A 24,812-nucleotide genomic window follows, 5' to 3' on the forward strand; every position below is an offset into this window, starting at 1 on the left:
AAAACTTAAGACAAGCTAACGCGCAACTAGACTTTCAAGTTTTTCGTTAACTGTCATCTTTTTTGTTGGCTGTCATCTTTCTCTGATTGATACACTTCACCTGACATCAGAACGCTGCCAATGTACGCAGATGTGCAACGACATTATTAAGTGGTATTAAGAAAGTGCTGCAAGGGTTTCTCTCATATTTTTGTATATATGGCATCCATCTCCTCTCTTTTGCGCGACAGCAGATGCTCGTTCAAGAGCTGCTATTGAAACTACACTCTTAATCTGGGGACGCGTAAAAGCCGCGTGACGCTATTTTTCTCCGTTATTTTTAATATCAGCGTCGAAATGTGCATAGTCGAGCAGAGGTTCAGATTGGTGGGGAGAGGGAGAGGGCGTGCACTGTCTTGTTGGCATGCGTCCAGCGCGTGCTCGGCGTTTGTTCTTTGGGAATCGGAACTTTTGGGCGGTTCAAAACGCTCGCAGTCTCGACGTGTTTGGAAGGTGAGTGCAATTTCAGTTTCGTAGGTTGGTGAACATTGTGAAGAAGAAGAGAAGCTTGCCAATGAAATGGGTTTCTGCATGTCGTATGCGTCAGAGGCGGAGAGTTTTCATTTTCCCAGGGGGGGCAAGGGCGCACCGCGAAATAAGTACTCTCGCGGGGGGGGGGATATGTTTATTAAGAAAAAAAAAAGGTAAACCAGATGGATGTCGGTGTGTTATTCCAAAAGAATGAGTGAAATGGGGAAGCCAAAAAAGGCAAAGAAAAAAGAAAGCGAAAGAAAACAAAAGACGGAAAGAAAAGGAAAAGAAAAATGAAGAACACAAAACTAAAGCTGAAGAATCACACACTCTGATGGGATCTTATGATGTATGCAGAACTGGTATAGAAATAAGAGGAAGGAAGAACAGAAAAAAAAAAAGAAAAACAGAGAGAACGTAAACAGTGAACATGTGCACAACTGAAGGCATTACGCCTTTGAAAACTGAGTGCAAGAGGAACAAAATGCATTGAATCCTCGGTGTTTGACCCGAAATGCGCGCGATGTTATGAATATGGTCAATGAAATGGAGCAGCGGGAGTTGAACCAGCTCCCAACGAATATGCGTTCCGAAGATTCTACCGTTACACCTCACTGGCAGCTGCTGGTACTTTTTCGACTGCTTCGTTTCATTGATCTGATTGCTTTGGGCGAAATTCAAGCTATGTGTTGTGTCATCCTCTGTGTTTCTTCCCCTCACCTTCTACTGTGATAATGAGTATGGTGGGCGGATACATATTTTACGAATTGCAAGATACATTTTTGGGGTTGGTTCCTCTTCGCTCTTTTGACCCGGGCGCGCCGAGCCCCAAAGGTTGGTGTCAGTCTCTTAGCGGGACTTCCCGGGGGAGGCGGCGCCCCCCCTAGTTCATGTTCCGGGGGGGCAAGGGCCCCCGCGCCCCCCCGTAGTCGGCGCCTAATCTACTTCAATGCGGTGACGGGCTACCACCGAAGGATGGAGTGCACCAACAGAGACCTTAAGGGTTCCGGTCGAGGAGAGTGCAGGGAAGGGAACTGCGACTGGTCGGAATTCACCCAGCGGGAATTGCTGTCTTGCAGGCACCACCCAGCCCTGGCTGGTGTATTTACAGTGGCCATCCTCCGACACCGCACATCCTCATGGGTAAGCGGTGTTCGGTCGACGAAGAGTACATATCGAGAAAATTGTCTCGAGCACTGCAGCTGTAAAAGCATGTGCTAGACCTGCTATGTATTTCGACTTCTAAAGATGTTCTAAGCGCCACATGTTGCATCTGTAGGGCACGCCGTCCTTTACAGCTCACTAGAGGGATGAGACTGACATCAGTATTGAGGTGACTACAGGTACAATTAGTTTACGTTGGAGTGATTATTTCATTTTGCGCCATTCTACACCTTGCCTCTTCAGCTTGATATTTTCTAGACGAGTGACCTGTGGCAGGTTACTTGGAAGACACCGAGGCACAGGTTCCACCACCGGTCACGATGCTGGCGCGTAAACCGGCGATGCCGGTTCCGGTATACGCCAGCCACGTTCGACGGCGTACAGCCGTCGAAATCACGAGTGTTTTTAACGTTGTAGTGCCGCCACACGAAAACGTGTCGCGCCAGAATGGCGTTAAGAAAACGGTCACTTTTTGACGGCTCAGTGGCGTCATGTAGGAAGGCGTAAAGCTGTGACGGCGAAGGCTGTCGTTAAAAAAATGCTATTTTCCTAACGCTGAAATGCCGTCACCAGATTAAGAGTGTATAGGCTCAACCGCCTCAAATACTCGCGTAGTGTGCCCGGCGTTTCGCGAAAATGCATTCAGCTCAATTGTTTCAAACAAGCAGAGGCTATCGAAGAACTTTCGATTTAGTAAATACACTTGAGACATTGGCAAAGAGATCGCCTCATGTCGTCATTGCCTTATGTCACCTCGGTCATCAAGAGATGACCGGCTCATTTCCATACGCTCAGAATGGAAGAAAATCCCAAGTGTTAAATTTTACTCCCTGCGCCTCCCAGCCTCTCAATAGCATTCGCAATATATTTGGCACGCGCTGCGCGTGCAGGAAGCGATGCCTTGGCTATTGACTAGGGGGCTATGACTAGGGATTCGTCAGGGCTGAGTGGGAATATCGCGGATGAGCCGGATTTTGTATTTTGGGCGACTTGGTCACCGTGCGTGGATGCTGTGTTCCGTTTTGAGCGATTCGAGGCAGACAATTCTTATAGTCCACACGTACTTTACGTATAATCCAGACTACCGTTTTATATTATTATTATTATTATTTATTTCGCCGATATCTTCAAACCTCATTTGCTATTTATCATCCCGACAAAAGTGCCCTATCTGACCTACCAAACGACAGCAACGCGAGTGTTGTGTGCCACGAAACAAGTCAAGAATTTGAACTTTAAGCACTGAATTCATAGACAAAATTAACAGCGGCCAACGGGTCGCTCTCGGTTGGCATTTGTTCGTCGCTCACGCTGTATCTACAGAGTGTCCACCGTAACGTGCACCGGAGTCGGAAAAAAGTAAAACAAAACAAAAACACTGTGCGTCATAGGCGACTGATAAGTACAGAATATTGCGCTTAATCGCGTCTTCTAATCTCCTGAACGTTTGCATGTTGACCGATTAATTAATTAGATCGGATTACTTGGCTCACTACTGTAATTGTTCGTACTACGGCCGATATTTGAATTAGTATGTTGTAGTGTGTGTTGAGAAATACCTATCACAAATGCTTCCTATAGCGTACGCCTTGCGTGGAGTTTTTTTTCTTGGCTCTACCAAACCCCAAAGTGTACAACGTGACATGAGGCGAGCACAGCAATGCGCGCGTCTCAATTTCCGAGCTCTAAAGCGTCCAATAAAGGAACTACATAGGTTATCTCCCGAGAAGCGATGTTCAGGTCAGAGCACGCCTGCAGGTCGCTTCTCGACAGACAAACCAGGCAGCACCTGCACACCGATATTGCACCGATGTGGGCTGCAAGGTCGGCCAATTGCCGGCCACATATGGTGCTGCGATATTGGTCCAACATTGACAGTGCAACCAGTCTCCCAATGGGACCCATATATGGGCTGCCTGTATTGGCAATCCCATTTTGCCCATCTTGTACCAATTTTTTCGTGATAGCGCCAACGATGAGTCTGTGTAGTAATAATACCAGTATAGTGTAATACCAGTGTAATACCAGTGTAACACCAGTGTAGTAATAATATCCAGTATAATGTCCACCACCAACAGTGACATTACTTCTATTTAGTTTTTTTTTTTCCTGCAGATCTTCTACTGAATCCATGTTGTATCGCGTTACAAAAACAACACTGCCTCGCTATAAAAACAAAGAACAGGTGCGGTCCCTTGCAGCACACCAATGTTGGCCCGATATTGAAGCAATGTGGGCTGCCAGGTTGGCCAATACTGATCTCCTATGGGCCTCCATTGGTCCAACATGAAATCGTCAACCAGGCTTCCCTATTGGACCAATATTGGCTGCATATACTAGCAAGCCCATATTGCCCATATTGTGCCAAGTTTTCTGTGCTAACACCAACATAAATCCAAGAAGCAGTCAAGGATTATCCAGTATAATATCAAGCACTAATACCCAAAACGCACTGTCGCACAGGATGTGGATTAACCCGCAATCCTGGTTGACGCAATCCCGGTTGACGCAATCCCATTGGACGCGCTGCGCCGTCCGCACTTCAAGTTCGCGATCCAGGTTTTTGATTTGACGCCGTCTGGTGAGACCTTTGCACAATACCCACTGAAGTTTCAAATTAAAAGAAAACATTGGTCCAGGATGTCTACTTGAAATATATTCACGTTAATGCAAATGATATTTCAGCTGTTTCAGCATTTGTCAATGTTGTTTTCTTCGTTCGGGCCGCTGCCATCACCGCCTTCGTGCCAGCCCGGCAACGGCAGTGCAAATAGAGAGTAGACGAAAAGTGAAAGGAAGCCACTGCGCCTGTGCTAACCCTCCTTGAAGTGTGTAATCATGTTCGCGAACGCGGGACAAGTATCTGCGTCGTTGATCTCTGTCGCCGAGACTCGCTTTGTCCGCACCTGAGGACGATCCCAATTGCTGCCTAATCACGAGTGCGCGATGCGGATCCTGCATCAGTTCGTTTTGGGTATAAGAGAAATAATATTTCTGTCCTCTTTTTCTTTTCTTTTTCTGCAGGTCTTTCAATTGATCCATGTTGCGTCGCGTTACAACACTACCTCGTTCTAAACTCTTTCTAACTCTCTGACTTTTTAACTAACTTTCCTATAGTGATATTAAATGGTAGGAACAACTTATTTATTTACACATGGTAAACAAGACTTTCGTGCACGAGACTGCACTTCTTCAGGTTACAAAAATATAAACATGGTACAGGCACATATATACAGTTGAAGGGGGAATTCTGGCGTGAGAGGGTAACAGGTTGATGGAAAGGATGCAATACAGATAAAAAGTGAAGTATCTTCACTTTCTCACGGTCCACTGGTCACCTTTGTACTCCCCACCTGTGTCCTCATTCCGTCGCCATAACCCCCCCCCCCCTTTTTATCCTTAATTCCTGGAACGTCACCAACAAGTGTTCTCGATTCCTGTGTATAAGCCCTTGGGCTCGCGTTATGTTTCGCTTCTGATACCCCTGCTTTTGTATTTATGTTCTTTTGATTTTTATCTGTGTTTGCATCCTTTCCATCAACCTGTTACCCTCTCATGCCAGAACTCCCCCTTCAACTGTATATATGTGCCTGTACCATGTTTATATTTTTGTAACCTGAAGAAGTGCAGTCTCGTGCACGAAAGTCTTGTTTACCATGTGTAAATAAATAAGTTGTTCCTACCGTTTAATATCACTCTTTGATTTACTCACCACCGGCAACTTGACATCGCCTATTTTTTCTGCCTTCGTAACTTTCCTATAGCGAAAGTCCCTATAGAAAGTTTCTTATAGAAAGTTGTAACTCTGTAACCTCGTTCTGGCTCTTGCTCAAGGATCCGGGCAGTCGTATTGCCGTGCCGGCTGCAGGAAGGGACATGCGCAAGGTTGCCACATCGCGGCGCAAAAATAGTACTGCTCTCGTGCCTAAAATGAAGAACAGGAACTGCCAATGGCAAACATCCCTCAGAAATCTTCATTTTAATTGTGTTACCATATACCAAGTCTGGGCACGATACTTCAACAAATTATCTTCGATACCGATACTCGATATCCTCAAAAATTGTATTTCCGATACCGATACGAGATACAGAGCCAAGACTGATTTTCAATACAGATACTCGATACTGTATCGTCTGTACCGCGATACATCACACAAACAGAGGGAAAAAAGGGGGGAACCGATGTACCGAAGATGGGAGCAATGAAAAAAAGGGGTGACGTTTGGAGCAAAAGCTCCTCTTCAGACCAGAGGAACGGAATGAGGGGAATGTCAGGAAACATGTTGTACATATCGCACAGCCCGCTAGGCGGATAACACGAGACCCGTGTAAAAGCCGACATGTTACAACACGTGCCGACAAACTAGAACCCTAGAATAAGTCTTTCATTAAGACCTCCGGGATGAGTCGAGTTGACGTGGTAGATAAGGCGGCTTTCTTCACGTTTACATGAATTGGAATTGTTGAAGCCGGACCCAAGAACGATAACTCGAGGGTTATCAGAACTATCGGTCGAACTGGAAAAACGCTTGGAAATCACCCAAGTCGGGTGCAATAGGGGTGGACGGCATGTGTGTTATCACTGTTCTTTATTTTGAAGAGTCTGTTCAATGTCTTCAGCCTACCCGTCCACCCCTATTGCACTCGACTTTCAGTACATTGTGCTGCTTGGGCAGAGTCATTTGGCGGTTACTGATGTTATCAGATTGTTGTAAAAGTATTAAGCGGCGGTGTTCACGGAACCTTTCCAGTTTCTCCTGTGTATAGAAGATTTGGGCCGATAGAACAAAGTATTGCATATATTATGTTCGCTGATTTGCATGTGTAGTGGCCGGACGTGTAAATATATCGACCATTGGAGCCCTGAAGGCGATAGTTGGGTCCGACATGGGCACTGGTTAAGCACCGTGGTCCCTGGCAAGGAAAAGTCCCATTTTCTTCTTCGTCATCTTTTTGGATGCGGCTGTGGACAAGAAGGGCTCTGAGGTTTGGAGGGCGTCTTTAGGAAATGGTCGTGCCAGTGGAGAGCTGTCCGGAATTGAAAAGGTCCTCCGACTGAGCTCCTTTTTTTTCTCTCTGTGTACGTGTACGTGGAAGCCCTTTTTGAATTTTCGTTCTACATCACTGAAATCCCGAATATAAGAAGGTGTTATAATAGTTTACATAACTGAAATCCCAATATAATGAAGCTGGTAATACGATTAGGGAAGTAAAAAAAATATCCGTTATTTCTGGAACCTTTAGTGTATCTTATAGCGCACTCTTTCTGAAAGGACTTATACGTATCCGACCGCACGAATTTAATGAAGCTGCACTGTCTGAGCAGCTAGCCTTGTTAGAACTTTAGATTGGACTGAAGCCAGGGGTACGTTGAGACGATCGCTTCCATAAGCAGCCTAGCAGAAAGCAATTCTTGAAGATGATGTTCCTCATGCGTACCGGTTTGTGAGCACCTGACCATACGTATGAATAAACCTGAAACTTTTTTTTCTGCTACTGCAGTACCCGGTGAGCCTCCGACTGAAATTTGAGCCTCCTCCGCTGATCGTCGTGTTACAAAACGAACACATGGCCTTGACTTGGTCTCCATCAGACGACGTGACAGTAAAATATCTTCCATCCAAGATGGCATACCGGAGTTCTTCAGCCGTTGCTTCTTAGTTGGCCGTTGTGAATTGTGAGCTGTAGAACGGGTTACAGTGCTCAAGCTAAGCCGGCGGCTATTCTTTCTGCATGACACACGTGGAATCCACACTTCAAGTTAAGTGGACGTGCTCTTGCGCACTGAGCAGAGGGCATCGGGCAGCGCAGCTCCAGAAGTCGTGAGGTTGGTCCTCTGTAAGGCCGCTATGGATGACGCCGAGCGTTTTCGGCGCGCCCGCCGTAAAAAAAGACTGAACAGATTTTTCTGGAACCAACTAGAAGCCACGCTCGCCCGCGAGTGCGTCCCAGAGCACGGACCAGGGCCTCCTTTCCCGACGAACTTGACGATGGAGCGCGCGCCGACGTAAGCTAAGCTTCGAGCGAATTTATGGTCGACATGCCTACGTCGCTGCGGCCTGGCTTGTACTACCGCTTATGCGAGCGCCTCCGACTTTAAGTCTCACAACAGCTTCAATATTTGCGTCTTTTTTAGTATCGGGTATCGTTAAAACACACGATACACTGTATTGTCGATACCGATAGTCTCATTTTTGGCACGCGATACCTAATACAGATACACAAAATGTATCGAAAGATAGTATCGAAGATACATGGCGTATCTTCGATACTGCCCATGACTGTCATATACCAGCCAAAAGCTTTCAACACGCTCCTAGAGTACAACGGAGCAAACACTTTGGTGACGGTGACTGATAATACTCCTCAACGACTCACACTGTCTCTGTGGTACGTTGAAAGCACCTGTCGTTACAGAGCAGACATTCCCTCCTAACACACTTTTTTTTTTAATTGACCTGCCGAAGCGTTGTCGCTAGGGAAACCAGCAACATATTCACCCGAATGAAACGTCCGATCCGAGTGTCGCGCATGAGCATTAGTTGTAGGACACGTGATTTCGCTCAAGCTACCACGCTGTGAGTCGGTTCGACCGATTGGCACCGCGAAGCAAGATGGCGGCTGTTTGCAGCAGGTGTACCAGTTCCATTACTGTGCATGTTACAGTGGGGTTGCCAGAGATGTTGACTGTTTCGAACAATGTGTATCCTCTTCGGGAAGTTGCTGGATGTAAATATGTATTGAGTAGGGAATTTAACACGCTTAAACGTACAATTTTGCCGTGCTGCTTGGTAGAAGTACCAATACGGGTACGTCCCATTTTCCGATTTTCACTCAATATGGGGTGCACACGGGCAACATGGGACACATATTGCCGTCATTTTCCCGATCTTGGTTTAGATTTGGCAATATGACCCCATGTTGCCAAGTTTTAACCAATATGCGGAAAGTCCTGGCAAAACGGGTCACCATATTGGACCCGTATCGCCAACGCCCAGCCAATGTGAGCACAATATTGTGCGCTGCCTGGGAAGGAATGTAGTAATACTGCTCAACGCTCGAGAGCTCTGAAATCGAGGAGCGCGCATTGTTGCGCTCGCCTCATGTCACGTGGTATTCCGGCTTCCGCCGGAGCAGGCTTCCGCCGTATTCGGCTTCCGCCGAGGCAGGACAAAAACTCCACGCAAGTCATACGCTATAGGAAATATTTCGGATGGGTATTTCTCGATACGCTGTACAACTTTCTAATTCACACGGCTCTAGGGCGAACAATTAAAAAGTCAATTAATTAATTGCGCCTAATTAATTAAGAAACGTAAAAATTCAAGAGATTAGAACACGCGACTCCGCACAGTGTCCTGCACTTTTCTTTCGCCTATGACGCATCGTGTCCTTTTTAGACCCTAGTGCACGTTAGCCTGGACACCCTGTGACAGCTCTGCCAATGTGTCGAGTTGCACTACGGGTAGGTGCGAAGAAAAGCATTTCAACTGCGCAGTCCTTGTTGCTTGTCGCTGGGTAACTGCTGTTAACATAATACTACATAACAAAGAGTTTAACTGTAAGTTCAACGTGATGTCGGTTAATTACTGCCCGTCATGGAAGTGTGGTCTTATCAGCGACAATTCAGCCGTCTGAATTTGAACAGGTTCTCTAAACTACAGTACTTATGTACACACCTCAATCACAGACCCGCGCGCACAGATATGCGCTGCGCACTGCGCTTATTGAGATCATTGCCATTCGTTACCATCGTTAGACAAGAGATTATTAGAAAGCAGCCTCCTCGTTCCTTGCATGTTGTGCCACAAAGTATGGAAGGTATGATAAAACAATGTAATTCGCCATTAGATGCCCTATGCGAGCTCGAGGGAGAACAGGCGTTGATCCAAACAGATTAAACCGCATTTTGTTTACATCTGTAGATAACTATATCCTTGTATTCATCAAGACTGTCTTCTCCGTCCAACTGCTGCCAGGTGCTTCTCTTTGTCATCAGACGGTAGTTATATGTAGCGTCTGTTAATACAACAGAATATATTTACCCGTTGCACGGCTTCTTCTTTGCTCCGATGCAGTGTTTGTCCCAAGTACTTCGTTGGTACTCCTTTACTCTGATGAATCTGTAAAATGGTAAAACAAGCATATGATGATACACACAATAAAGTAAGGCATCATTAAGGATACACACACGAGTATGGATCATTAGGACCCTCATTATGAAGATATGCAATATGCAGGCATGTAAATTAGATAATTAGATTCGAGTGAGTTACAGTAAGGGAGAAAACGTGGGAGATAAAGGGAGACTAAGGCGCGTGAGGACGTTCCGCTGAGAACAACAACTGATGTTGCTTTGGAGATGGTGAGACGATTTTGCACGCCGAAAAGAAGGCTGTGAGCAGCGTTTGCACAAAGAGCAAAATGATGTGCACAAAATCCATGTGCAGGTCAAGGTTGAAATTGGAAAACTTCTCCCGTAGACTGGAACGCTGGTGCTGTTGACGGCAACGAGGTGGAACAGCGGCGGATTCAGGCGGTAGCGAGAAGAGGCAGGTGAAACACTGAGAGCAGCTGAGAACAGCTGAGAGAGCCAGTGTCAAAGGAAATGGGTCTGGGGGAGCTGTCAATGAGAAAAAATAGGTGACTGACTCGAGTGGGGCAAACTGGTCTATGTCAACGGTTTGCGCAGGTCTTTCCCGACCAGCCGCAAGATCTCGTGCACCTCAGTGTGGCATCATCGGAGCGCCCCTGATACCACCGTCGCTGTCGAGGGAAGGAGAGCGCCAGAGATGGAGCCTTCTGGGAGATCGACGAAACGCACAAGAACGACCTGAGTAGCGCTTGGTCGAGCAGCGATGTCCATCAGCAAAGGAGAGCGCGGCCACAGTTGGATCTCACTTCGCATGCCGGAAAGTTGGCTTCTGAGAGGAGAGCACGCCGTGGGAGTGGGTGGGTAGGACATAGGGAGAATGTGCTTGAGGAAGGCTGCTAGTCTTGCAGCAACGACAATTACTCTTGTTTTATTTTATTTATTTTTTTAGTGAGTTTCGGGCGAGGCTCTACCCCAGTCACGTGGGCGGCATGCATGTTTTGGCTTGCACAACAGCTGAAGCAGTACATTAATCACAAGAATTCTAGTGCTTTGAGCAAATTAATGGGGAAAACTTTTTGTAGCCGCTCACCCGCAGCTTTACTTGAGGTTCGCCCCCCCCCCCCCAGCGATTATTCCTTCTTCAAAACATACGTGTATTTGCATGCACAACAGCCGAAGGAGTACATTTAATTCCAATAGTTATTTGTGCTTTGAGCTAATTAATGGGGAAAACTGAACCATTTTGTAGCCGCTCACCCTTCGCTTTACTTGAGGTTCGCCCCCCCCCCTCGCGATTATTTCTTCTTGAAAATATACGTGTATTTGCATGCACAACAGCTGAGGGAGCACAATTAGTCACAAGAATTCTAGTGCTTTGAGCAAATTAATGGGGGAAAACTCAACCATTTTGTCGCCACTCACTCGTCGCTTTACTTGAGGTTCGCCCCCCGTCGCGATTATTTCTTATTCAAAAGATGCGTGTATTTGCATGCACAACTGCCGTACCTCCCCGCATGGGCGGTGATGTGGTGAAATGGGATAATGAGTTGCCTCACAGTGACAACCGAGCTCTTACGGTGCTCAAAAAGTTTGAATATGATTTCAGGGCAGAGCGTTTGTGGGCTTTGCCCATGAACCAAGCGATTTTGACATAGTGAGGGGGCGAGGGTCCAACAGATTTAGAGACACTGAAAGTGTGGATCTGACAGGTTGGTGCTGCGGCAATGAAGAAGGGTGTGCTCTAGGTCTTCTAGAGCAGTGGTCTACCCAGAATTTCGTTCTTGAGGGGGTGTTGGGCTCCACAAGGGGGTGTCCCTCAACAACGCAAGGCTATCTTATGGATATCCGCTGTACGTCAGAAGTTAGATGTTGGGATATCCTAGGGATAACGAGTTTTATCGGATATATCTATACGCTCACAGGTCCAAGTGAGAGAAAGAAGGAGTCCACTTTGACGTCCAACAGACATCCAGCCCAACAAGACAGGGCTCTCCTAGGGATATACGATGTACTTCTCAAGCTGGATGCTGGGATATCCTGTACATAACAAGTTTCTTCAACATATGTGCGCTTGCATGTCGAAATGAGAGAAAGAAGCAGTTCTGTGGGATGCATGAAGGATATCCATAGGGACGTTAAGCGGACGAGGGAGGGACATTTTATGGACATTTTTTCCAGCTAATGCTCCCAATAAAGTAGGCATAATATATACTACGAAGTACACATGGTATATTACTAATGTGAATAATGTAATCAAACGAAATTGTTGGACTACATTAAATTAATTGTTAACACAGTAAATGCTACGCCCAGCACCTCGCAGACTTCTTCAACCGGGAGCGCCCCTCAGTTTTTCGACTCTCATCATTCATTGTTCGCTTTGTGTCGGTTCGCTGCAGCTGATGTAATGTGCGCACTTGCCAAGTCTGAATATTCCAAGAAACACCAGTATGCTGGTTCATTTATATTTCCGAAAAGCGAAAGGCGCGTTTATGGTATACGATAACTGTAGAAGAGGGGGATTCTACTGTCACAGCTACCGTCACATTTTCTTGTCAGTTAGGTTTCGAAAATGATGAAATTCTAGATTCCGGTTCCAGTCACGGCATGTTGTCCTTTAGTTTGGAATTGTCGATCCACACTAACGGTGCAAAAAATGCTACTTTCACTAAGTACGTCACATCCAGAACTTAAATCTCTGACAAAAAAAAAAAAACAGAACAAAAGAAAACGATATTCCAGCATCCGGCTTCAGATGTACGATGGATATCCTTAGGACTGTCATGTGTTGTTGGGGCATATATCACAGCGTATGTCCGTTCCTGGATATCTTGAGGATATAATTTCCACGCTTTGGCTTCTTCATCCACGCTGGATATCAAAGGAATATCTATGAGACAGACGAGTCCGACCACGGACGTTAGGACGTTAAGCGTACATCCACTGGATATTCGGTGTTGTTGGGGTCTTTACATACTTTTCAAGAAATATTGCGCAATCTTTCAAAATTTTAGGGGGACTCCAGCAGATTATGGGGGGTGTTAGGGAATGTAGGGGGCATCTGGATAAATCACTGTTCTAGAGCACTGCAGCGACAGGATGTAGGAGAGTCAACGTATTGCAAGCGGCAAAGTCACTCAACTCTAAACGGTACATTGAGTGGCATTCGATGAATTAATGACGTGTCTTTAGGAGAGATGACACGTTGCATCCGGAAAGCGAGCATTCGATAAACTCTTACAAGCATAGATAGGGGAGAATGTTAGTTGTCAACTGGTGGGAAGTCAGGGGTGCCACTAGACGTGGATGAATCGGACGACTGTTTCCTCTAAGCCGTACAATACCCGTTCGTCTCCAAGATGAGAGAGCTGCTTCTGCCGCTGCTGTCACTCAGTTCAGTACACACGACACCACAATGGGCTGGAACTCACTGGAGAACAAGCATGTGCCCCACTTCGAAGGCATGCCGGTAACCCCTTAACACATTCGTGATATCAAGTGTGCTGACGAGCATAGCATGCTTGTGCTCTCAATTGCTCGCAGTGCTGAGTAGGAGTCGGAGAAAACTGCATGTCCATTCTCGCGGGCTAAATTTGACTATGTGCTGTAGAAAGAAGACAATGGCATACGTTTCCTCAGGTGGTGATCATGTTGAATGCCAAAGGCGTCTGCCTGGCACTACGCCGGTGCATGGCACTACACATATGCAGATGCAGACCTGCCATTTCTGGATGCCCCATCCATGTATACTGCTGCAGAATTGGAACGTTTATGTTCTACCAGAGCATAAACTTGAGCTCGAAGGACTCGGTGAGGGGAGGGAGGGAAGGCAAACTTGTCCACGGCGTTTCCGAAGGTTGGGAAGATTCACGGAGGCCTGCGGGACCGGTAGCGACCAAGGGGCTTCTGGTGGTATTGCGTCCTTAGCTACGAAGCGGGTGGGGCTCCGCCGTGTCACCTGCGCTACTCGATAAAAGTAACTTTCCGTGGAGTATCGAATTTTCCAGAGGGGCGGGTGACGGCGATTGCATGCACGGAAACGGAGGAAGAGCCGAACTGTTTCTCTTTCACACAGTATATCAAGCGGAAATTATCGAGCGACAACGAGAGCCTGCCATGTTTCAGCCATTCGTGCAGCTCAAAGACAGCGACGAAAGCTGCGAGCAAACAGGCTCCGATGATTATTTAATGATGTTGTGGAAATCCTATACAGGACTGGAAGACTGGGAGCATAGTCGCCCGCACCAAGCCTGTGTGAACTGCAAGAATGGAGAGCTGATCATAGCCCCAACCTCAGTCAGAAAGATGTTCAATAACAAGCAGCCATTGCTGTGGCGTCAATGTGCTTAATGTGACGAGTCCGGTGTAGGTGCGAGTTCATGACCACACTAAGGAAGCGATGGACACGTACAGGCTCAACGTTATTGGCACCGACCTAAAGAGGGAAATTTGTCATACCCTTGCGTGTGAATCGCAGCTCGACTCACTTTTCGGGAGAAAGGTGCATCCCAAGCTGCGTGAGGCACTAGTGGATGTTATTTCAAGCCAGCTGCAAGCGGCGATGAATGACAGGTCGTGATTTTGATTTTCTTACAGTCAAAATGGCAACGTCATTTGCGTACACAGAGGGCGCCCGCCATCACTACATTAAACAGCGTCGGGCTTAGGATGCTTCCTTGCCGGACTCGTTGACGAACATTGTACTTAAGGCTTAGGGCTTGGGATCTACGGACAAAGACAGTTCGGTGTCTTCGACGTCCGCGATTCTTCCGGGTAGCAGAAACCGTTGGAAGAGCGAATTCCATGCAATTGTTGGGCAATGTCGAAGAGGGTCAAAGCTGCAGATGTGGCTAGGATTATCTGTACGGTATCTCGATGTTGTTGCAAGAAGATCTCTCGTAGCAAGGCCTCATGCAAAGGGGCAACTATGGCATACAGGAGGTCTTGCATGACCCGCACTCACTGCGAAAAGGGGCGATCGTCAAGCTCCTCTGATGTCTGATGAATAGCTGTTAACGGCGTCCGGGTCACGAAAAATGAGGAACCCGGACTGACTTCCTCATGAGTCCGGTTGAATAGGTGTATTCTCGAATTCCCGACACAGCAACCGGCAAAAAAAAAGAAAAAGAAAGAAAAAAGGAAAGAAAACAAAAAAAAGCGAAAGAGATTTTGAAGAACAGCCTTATTAATTCTCACAGTTCAATCGCTGCGGCGCCATTATTGCAATACCGTTGGTGTCAACGTGAGGGTCTAGAAAGCCCCCTCTACAAAAAAGAATTAAGCGAAGAATGAATAATAATATGGGAGACACAAGAATATGCCGGTCTACAGAAATAATTATAGTGATAAACTAAGCAGGGTACGTACCAAAGAAAGGCCTACTTCAAACGCGGTGATTTCTTCGGCGATCGCTTCAGCATCCTCATCGGTAATTGTCTTGTTCACTATCTGTATCGCCCGTTTAACATTGTTCTTGGTAGACTGAGCAGGCATTTGATGAGCTTCGTCGTCAGAGTCCTCAGGCATATAGGCAAGGAGCTAGAGGAAGCAGAGAAGAAAGCGGCATGTAAAAATTTCTGACAAACAATTCCCCTGTTCTCCTTCAACCCATCGTCATGCGATAAAGTAAACAGAAATTAGCATGCTAGATGTAGCTAACCATCGAGTAAAGCACGATGGTACTAACGACATGAAACTGATGTTGGTTCACACTGCTCCGTTTACGGTTGCGATTGCGCCTACGGCGAGTAGTCGCCATGGCAACGCCCCCCCCCCCCCTGAAGCATAACACAACAGAAAACAGAAACTTAATTAATAATTCATGCTTTACAGTTGAGATGTTGCAGTCGTCGAAATAGCTAGACAACGGAGGTATCTGAACCACGCATATCTGGCCTTTACGAATTAGACCACGCAGGCATCTGCCTTCCGGGGAGCTCATTTGCCTGGACACGCACGCACTCTGACACTCTCTCCTACAGTTCTGCTTTCGTACAGACATTCATACGACACAGGTATGAGTCGCGCATCTGGTGAACATGATGGAAAGTAATTGTTCTGAGGCTAGGACATACAAAGGGACAAACACAACACTACCCACCTGTCTTTCAAGGTTATTAAATTCTTGATCGGCATAATGCAGACGCCAAATCGACACTTAACGTGGCGTCACACTACACACTGTCCTCTCTCTTTAATTATCGAGGTGCCGGTTCAGTAGGGAGGTCTACAAGGATTAGAAGGATTAAAACAGATCTACCAGATTGGAACGTCTGTACGATAACAGTTCCGTAAATAGGGTACGCCAAACACCTCATTCCTTTGCAGTGGATGACATCACGTTGCTGATCATGGATTTCAAAGCTATTTGTTTTGTCTCCGTGGAACGGATCTGACGTGTTAAAAATCCAGTGGTGATTTAGCGGTAAATGCGAGAGAAATGCCTTAGCATTAAGCGCCTTTTCGGATCTAAGCTTGACTACCAGGTATTCACTGACGGCCTAACCCCGACCTCCGGTTGTCCATTTCCCGTCTATACTTCCGGTTTAACTCAACTTTCGGTTGGCTACTTCACGTCTAACCTGGGCTGCGATCCAAAACCCCGGTTAGTCGACTGCCTAGCGGTCTAACCGGAAGTGCCGCCATGTTAAGTCTCGTTCCAAATCTCGCCAAGTCCGCTATTCAGTCGGCTACCGCCTAGTGCGCATTGGTGCAGTCTAGTTATGCGCCTGACCATCTGACAGCCGGGATGGCTGACAGCGGGAAACGCTATTACCTGCTGGGCTTGCGCCGTACGCATTTCTTGCGTGAGCAACGAGATGGCACCACAGGTGCCTCGACTAGGCAAGTATGTTCCAATAGTGACAGGCAAAGAGGTCCACTCAGCTGCCGAGTCAGGCGGCTTCGCGGGCGCGACGTATTGGAACGCAGCCCTGACTTACGGTTGTGCACTTCCCATCTATACTTGACTTACAATATCCACTTTCGGTCCAACTCCCAGTTCTCTACTTCCGGTCTAACCTGATTTCCTGTTTTCTATACTTGACTTTCGCTTCAGCACACTCAATTACCATGTGTAAGTCCATTTAATGAACCTTTAATTAACCTGAATTACTTTCAATTACACTGTAATTATCATTTATATACCGAATATAAGCGCATGTTGTCTGAGATAATTTTGAATTTCATTTAATTGCCTTCAATTACATCTATTTGCTCTTATTACTCTCAGATCATATGTAATTGATGTTAATTACCTTTAATCACGTTTAATTACATCCGGTAACCTGTAGTTACCTTCGGTAACCTTTAATTTGATTTAATCTTTCTCTTAACTACATATCTTGTACTCATTGCCATTAAACTCAATTTTCTTGCTTTAATTGCCTATAATTACCTGTAATTACTTTGAATTACTTTTACTCTTAATTACCTTCGACTACTTCAGTTTCAAATCATTTACCTCCGTTTCAACTTACCACTTATACCTCTGCCTCGCTGAGGCTTTACCATCTCATACACGGACACACACACACACACACACACACACACGCATACAAACACACTAACATATAGCTGTTCCCAGTTTGACACCCCTAATGCTAACGCATTCAAAAAATACCTAATTCGCGCTTGCTTCCTTTTGATTTCCCTGCCTCGTTAAAGTCCATGGACACTAAAAGTAGCGACAACTTCTCCCCCATACGCTCTCTTCTCTCCCTTCGTCTTGACAGTGGTGCCGCCTGGATTGCCGCACCGCAGCAGACGACAGCCGTGTTATATCCGTGTTATGGCAAGCAGAACATTACTGTTTGCTTTATTTGCTCGTTCTGGATAGGTCTTCGTCGAATGTACCCGTGAAATTTAGTCGATGAAAACTGAAGCATCAAAGGAAAAAATATTAAACAAACGCATTCAATAAAGCGCCCACGTGATTGCGGCAATGAGCAGGTAGGTGGGAGTGAGGTGTCACACGCGTTGTAGATAATGACCGTTGGACGGATTATTATTTATCAATTTTTACAAACTCTTCATTCAAGAATCCGGTTGAGAAGGACGCCCTTATATTCCTTTGCTTTCTCTATTATGCTTCTCAGTTGTTCGTCGTTTCAGAAAGCATATACACTGTGGCAAAATAAGAAGGGAAAAAAAAAGAGAAAAAACGACCGGTTTCCCATAGCAGAGACATAGGTTAAAGCGAGTTACATCAATTTCGTTAAATAAAGTGGAGTGGCTGAGGACAACAAAGTAACTGCAAAAAGGCATCACGCATCAATATGAATTTCAACAAACGACACTGTTCTGTGAGGTTGATTTACAAACTATATTTGTGTTGATGTATATGTGATGTTGATTTACAGCTATACCAGTACGGTCGCATACTCCCCTATTTTTTATGTTCTCGAGAATGCATGCTATGTTCATTGACCGCGTAAGCGTAACCCATCCATCAAGTGGTTCTGAAGACAAAGATTCACTACGGCGGCTCAACCGGGCGCAAAATGTGGCTACGCAGTATCGATGAACGTTGTCGATGAAGCAGTATCGATGAATCGTTGCACGACGACAGCATGGACGAGCTAAGATAAAGGCAGTAAATGTGTGTGTTCAACAAAACTGAATGGACTACAAAGTATTTCCTTCGCAAAGCTGAGATGGTGGCGTTCCCTTATAAATACCCTTGCAATGAAAGGCAACGCAAAAAGTCCTTGCCTTCACCACATCGGGTATGGCACCCGAACTCCTGACAACTAATTTTTGCATGAAACATTGACAGAGAGGCTCAGACACAACCGGCAGTCCTACATAGATAGGTAGAAATCCAGCGAACCGGTAGAGATGTAGGAAGGGAGTTGCCTCAGGACAGAAGCCGCCTATATTTCGAACAGAGACTGCTCTTCTTCTGGGCACCGTCCTTATCATTGGCATGCTATTTAAAGGGTTAGGTGTGACGTGTTTAAAGGTTCATGCGAATTGTGGGTCAACAGCCCGGAGGGAAGAAAGGGTCCGTACGGGCTTCGTCGGACTTAGCAATATATTCACCTATCCCATAAAGATGACATACCGACGCGCAAAAAACGTAGCAGACTCCTTGGTCAATGTCAAAATCAGCAAAACGAGCACCACGTACACAGGAACACGACCCTGCAACCTCCAGCGCTGCAAAACATGCAAGCACGTTCAACACGCTAGCTACATCAAAAGCACTGCGAGCAATTACACCCACCCCGTTAACCATGCATTCACATGCAAGCTCCAATGTCACATATTGCATTGAATGCGGCGACTGCTCTACGCGATACATTGGTGAAACCGGCCAACAAATGAACAACCGCCTTACCGGACACAGAACCGACACGTCCAACAAACTCCCCAAAGCAGTCGCCGAACACTTTAACGTTCCTGGTCACAATTTTGACAACATTAAACTATGTATTCTAGAAACCGGGTTTAGATCCACACGTGACAGACGTGATAGGGAGTCTTATCTCATATACAAGTTCAACGCTCTTCACCCGTCCGGTATCAACAAATCACAAGGCACCCTAGAAACAATTCACAAATAAAATATGCTTTTCCCTTCTACCTCCATTATCATCTGTTATGTTCTGCATGGCCACTGCTTTCTGCTTTCTTTATTGCATGCCACAACTTTGTATTACAAATATTTATAAAAAAAAAAACTCTTTCCTCGTTCTGGAATTTTCCCCACGTAGCCACTAACCTTCTCATCTTTCGCTATGCTTGCCAATTCTTGCCTGTTGTCCCGTTTCATCCACGTGTTCGTGAACCTTCCACTTTTCTGTAACCGGTCTGTAGCCTAGATCACTACGTTCACATAATCCCCTCCACACTCTAACAAAGCAGCCATTCACTCCGGCCGTAGAAGCCCGTACGGACCCTTTCTTCCTTCCGGGCTGTTGACCCACAGTTCGCATGAACCTTTAAACACGTCACACCTAACCCTTTAAATACCATGCCAATGATGAGGACGGTGCCCAGAAGAAGAACAGTCTCTGTTCGAAATATCGTCGGCTTCTGTCCTGAGGCAACTCCCCCCCCCACCAGCTCCGGTGGCGCAGCGGTAACGCGTGCGCTTGGAGACTGGGAGGTCCGCGGTTCGAATCCGCGGGCCGGCTGTGCCGTCTGGGGTTTTTCCTGGGTTTCCCTCAGATGTGTAATAGGCGTATGCCGGCACAGTTCCCCTGAAGTCGGCCCATGGACGCAGCTATCCTCCCCCCGAGCGGATTCCGCTCGGTCTTCCACTTCACCCTCTCCTCCTCTCCACCACCTTTCCCTTCCCGAGAAACATGCCGCCTAATCAGGCAGGCAGACCTCTCGGGTTCCTCCCAACGACACTCCTCCTCCTCCTCCTCCTGAGGCAACTCCCTTCCGGCAGTCCTTTAGTTTGCCATTGTTTCCTGCTTTCTGCAGCCGGAATGGAGGCTACAAAAAAGGCTCCGCACCACGTGATAGCAAAAGGCCAATGAAAGAGACAAGACGCCGTAGACGGCTTGAGAGGAGGAAAGCAGCGATCCTCAAACCTTCCCGCTAACAGAATGGCGTAAATGCAGGCTAGCTGGTGGATAAATTCCATGATAGGCAAGCCTGAGCGATGGGCAAGACACGTAAACAAACACAAACACGAAGGCTCGAACCAGCAAGTCGTTTAATTGATAACAACGAACTTCATGAACATGTAGACGGTGCGAGGGAAGACAGAGGGGAATATGGAATTGAGGACAAAGTGAGTTGAAGGAAGGTCAGAAGAGGCGCTTGAAGGCCGGGTGGATACATACAGACGGCACACTAATAGAATTGCCCACATTCTGTATGGCCAACGCTTCTCTCAAAAGACGTTTTCGCCTGTCTGGTTGCCACGCCAGCAGCGTCGTCTGGGACCATAGTGATTGACAATTATTACAGATTCTTAGATGGTCCGACAAATTTGAATCTGGGCTGTTTTTATGCTGGCCCAACCTTTGGCTAACGCACTGAGATGTTTGACCTATGTATACAAAGCCACAAGCTAACGGGATTCTATACACAACATTTTTTGCACAAGGAACAAACTTGATGGTTCTGTGTTCAACATTACAGCCAGACTCTGGTTTCGAAAAAGGCGTTAAACGACCTAACCTGAAGTTGTTCCTAAAGAGGAGGCGGACCCCAATCTCATTCGACATAGCTTTCAAATTATGTGAAATCTTGTGGTAGTACGGAACCACTGCAATTTTCTTGTTTTTCTCACCTTCTTACATTAAACGTTTCGGGCGAGCTTGAAACTGAGCAAGTAGATTGTGCTGAATTACCTTAAACTCACATCCTGCTCTTTGTAATTTGCCGGTCTGTAGCTTGAGAGCACTGAACACAATAGTTTGATAAATTCCTTGATAACCAGTGCCTTGACCAAGTCTTGCTCGCATTTTGGCTTCAGTGCTCTCAAGCTACAGACCGCCAAATTACAAAGAGCAGGATATGAGTTTAAGCTAATACAGCACAATCTACTTGCTCAGTTTTTAAACCAGTTAAAAAGTTAACAAAAAATCGGCCAACCTGTCCCCGCTCGACCTCACTTTTCCCTCCAGCGACCGTCCGGAGTAGGTAGATTATGAAAATAAACTTCAGGTGCCAGATGAGCGCTGTTCTGTCCATGTCTGTGTTTTGTATGGTGTTCATTATGATAGTGACTGTTCGTTGTTCTGTTGTTGGCGGCAACAAGTATAAAAGCAGCGCAGCACTAAGCGTTGCTTCAATTCACGCTTGAGAATGATCGCTGCATCGCTATGATCACTAATTTGCCCGTCACTTCGAATAGCAACTTTGCTAGACATTCAGTTAATGTCTCATTCAGCCTTTCCCCTCTCTTTTTCTTTTTTAATTTGCATTAAACATATCCCCCTCCCCTCAGCCGGAGGAGTGTTCTTGTCGTCAGATGTCAGATACAATCAAGTCAGATACAATATATCGCAATATACCGTCGCCGGCACGTCGCGGCATCAGGAGTTGAACATCCATTCGCTGTGTTACACACCAACATAGCCAAGCAGTGTCCCAGAAAACACAACGTGTCCCAGGGATGTCCCCACAGTATATTCACGTCCTCGTCCCGTTCAGTACAGCCAGGGGTCATCCCACGGACAACATCATGGGACTGTCCCATAGGGATCACATTTTTATTTCCCCGGGCTCGCTGACAAGGACAACTCCGGGTAAAATTTTGCGCTGTATAACTCACTGTCGTTGTACCTTTGAAAAGCAATCTCCAAATCTCGAGAAGCCATAGATCAAAGAAATTAGCCGTTTTCCCCTCGTAATAACTAAATTGGCTGTTCATCGCAGTATAGTTTCGGTTTCAGTGTACGAAGTTTTTAAAATCCATATTCTATAGTGTTTATATTCTTCCAAAAAGGACTAAAAACTTTTCAACTGCCTATCAAAGCCCAATACATTAAATATGTAACGAAAATAATATATTGAACAAACAGAAGAGCATTTACAGGTGGCGCCCCAGTTCCTTACACAATCAGAGCGCGCACATGTGTGGCTGCCGCAGTTTCTTTCTGTTGTTGTGTTGTCACTTTTGGTAGCGACGATGGAAGTTTCACGTAAGGATTAGTGTTCTTCGTTGGCCTATCGTCGTGAGACTCGCTTACATTTCACGTTTACGATGCTCAAATGGTCGCGGGCAACGATTTTTAGAAGGACGAAACGAGGCGCAGACCAAAGTTTCGAAACTGTATCGGCGAGTAGTTGGGATGGCAGCGTTGGCGTCCCCCGCGTTTCAAACGCAAACACTTCTGAAAATTACTTCGAAACAGCCTGCACTTCAGTGTCGGAACACGAGTTTGGTGGACGTGTAGCTATAAAGGAAGACCATGTAGCTTGTTGCATGATGGCAGTGCTGTTGTGATTAGCGGGGTGGCATTGAGTAGTGTGACAAATGAACTCTGTATTATTGGGAGGAAATTTCGACATGTCGAAGACCTGTACTCCTACCCATGTGCATCATCAGTTTTAGACATCCACGTGGTTTATCACCTGTCAAGAATCAGTGTTTGCCCATTGTCGCAAGTAAGAATGAAGTGCATGAAACTCCCAGTCGGGACAAATCGGCATGCAATGTTTCCTTTACCTCACACGGGGCCGTAGTTAAGTAGCTTCTGTCAGTTGGTGCAACACGATTTCTTTGTGGTCTTGTTATGCCCTGGGGGCTATGCAGTCCTTCTGTTGTCTTCAGTTTTATGTTCACAATGCTTCCGAACTCCCCATCTTGCATTTGTGCTGATCACATGTTGTCTGCGTCAAAACATCTATTCTTTGTCATGTTACTTTTATATGCTGCATTTGCATGTCACATTGTGTAATAGTCTGTTGAAGTATCTTGATTGTTTACGAGGGGAGCGATTTGGCTTGTATGCCATTGTAAAGTTTTTGGACGACAGTGTGGCAGTGGTGCCATGCACATGGCTTGCAGACGACGGCTGCTTTTGGCCACCCCCAAAAGACCAGAAGAAAGTAAGTCTGATTGTGCGTAAGCTCAAGGAACCACAGCCCACCTGGAAGCTGCTGCCGTGCAAGGTCCTGGAGAGATATAGTATTGTGTAATATTGATCATGGGTTCTGTGTTTTACAAACAATATTTCGTGTAGCAACATATGATTCGGCACGTGCAGAGCTGCGTCTTGCGGAAGCGACATCTGATCTGAACCCTGATATTCAATATGGACGTGGCAAGCGGCGACGAATAAGTACAATCTACACTGACAGCGAGGAGCCCTTGCCACCCACCCCACCCCACCCCACCCAGACCTAAATGCCTATCATACACACAGAGAAGTAATAAAGAGTTGCTACTCAGTACCGTATAGAATCGTAATTTCCTGGCACGTTCATTACTGTCAATCATCATACATCCATTTAGGTCCTTCTTTGTTCTTTTTTCTATTTTTCAGAAGGACGAGCTAGGGACGCTGAACATCTGTCTGAAACAGGCCTCGCCCAGCCGAAGCCAGCTTGTGACCAGTACAACGGTCCTTCTCATCCTCAGCAGTTACCGGTCAGCTCAAGGAATGATCTTGGTAAGTCATTCATATGAACAGGATGTTTATATTTTCCATGGAGAAGCAGAACGAATATTACTGCCCTTACTCTGTTTTATTTACCTAGTTCCCGCTCACTTGGTGGTGACTGAGATACCGTCGTCCAGCCTAAGTCAACTGCCTAGAACTGGCATTGAGCAAGATCGAACCGTCTGTGGTAAGCACGCTCTGTGATGAACTTACGGAAGCAGTAACTGTTGCATAGAGTAATTACTGTTGACTTGGTGCATCTACGTGGCAGTCCTTTGCAGGGTTTTGTGATGTGCAACATTCATTATCCACCCAGTGATAAGATGATGTGGTTGTGACAGACATTTAGAGAACACATAGATAAAGTAGTAGACAGCATCGGTGAAAATGAATAAATTGCACACTTTTCACAAGAATAAAGAAGGTCTGGTAAACGTGTTCAACATGAGTAAGGCTTGCTGCACTGTCCAGGGAAGGATAATCCTTATCAAGCAATGACGTTGAATGGCGACTTGCGCACAGAGGCTGAAGTTTTTTTATCTGGCCTCGTGCTTGTCCTATGTGCTTCTTTGTCCATGTGTTGGACGCAGTTTCAGCTGACTCTCTACCGTTACATCGTTATTTTCTTTGTTAGTTGCAGACCGTCATACTCCAAGGCTTTAAATGGAAAGATTGCAGATGTATGCATCCCAAAGCTTCCTTTTCAGCGCCGGCTAAGACATTGGTGTCGTGCTCATTATATGTACTTGCTTAATGCTAAGACTCTTTTCCATTGCAGGTGCGATAAGTAGAACCCCAGATTGTGGCACTATGGCGGACATCGAAAAGGCTACCATGACTTGGCTGCGTCATGCTAAAGATCGAATCAACAGAAAGTCCCCCCTGGATCAAACCTGCACGCCAAGTGAATGAGACGAAGAGTCTTCAATATGCAACGGAAGCTAATTTGCTGTATCATCTGCACCACGTTA

At 46.2% G+C, this 24,812-nt stretch overlaps 1 protein-coding gene across 2 annotated transcripts in view; it reads right to left on the reverse strand.

The window, feature by feature from the left end:
- Positions 1 to 24,812, reverse strand: part of LOC135378594 (neprilysin-1-like) — a 189,077-nt gene that overhangs the window by 100,746 nt on the left and 63,519 nt on the right. For both annotated transcript variants that reach the window (XM_064611656.1, XM_064611655.1), the window contains exons 7-8: positions 15,137 to 15,307; positions 9,720 to 9,797 (exon numbers count right to left, since the gene is read on the reverse strand). In XM_064611656.1, the coding sequence (XP_064467726.1) occupies positions 9,720 to 9,797; positions 15,137 to 15,307 (249 nt within the window). The remainder of the gene's footprint in view (positions 1 to 9,719; positions 9,798 to 15,136; positions 15,308 to 24,812) is intronic.

The sequence above is a fragment of the Ornithodoros turicata genome, chromosome 1 (assembly GCF_037126465.1).
Source record: "Ornithodoros turicata isolate Travis chromosome 1, ASM3712646v1, whole genome shotgun sequence".
Lineage (NCBI taxonomy): Eukaryota > Metazoa > Arthropoda > Arachnida > Ixodida > Argasidae > Ornithodoros > Ornithodoros turicata.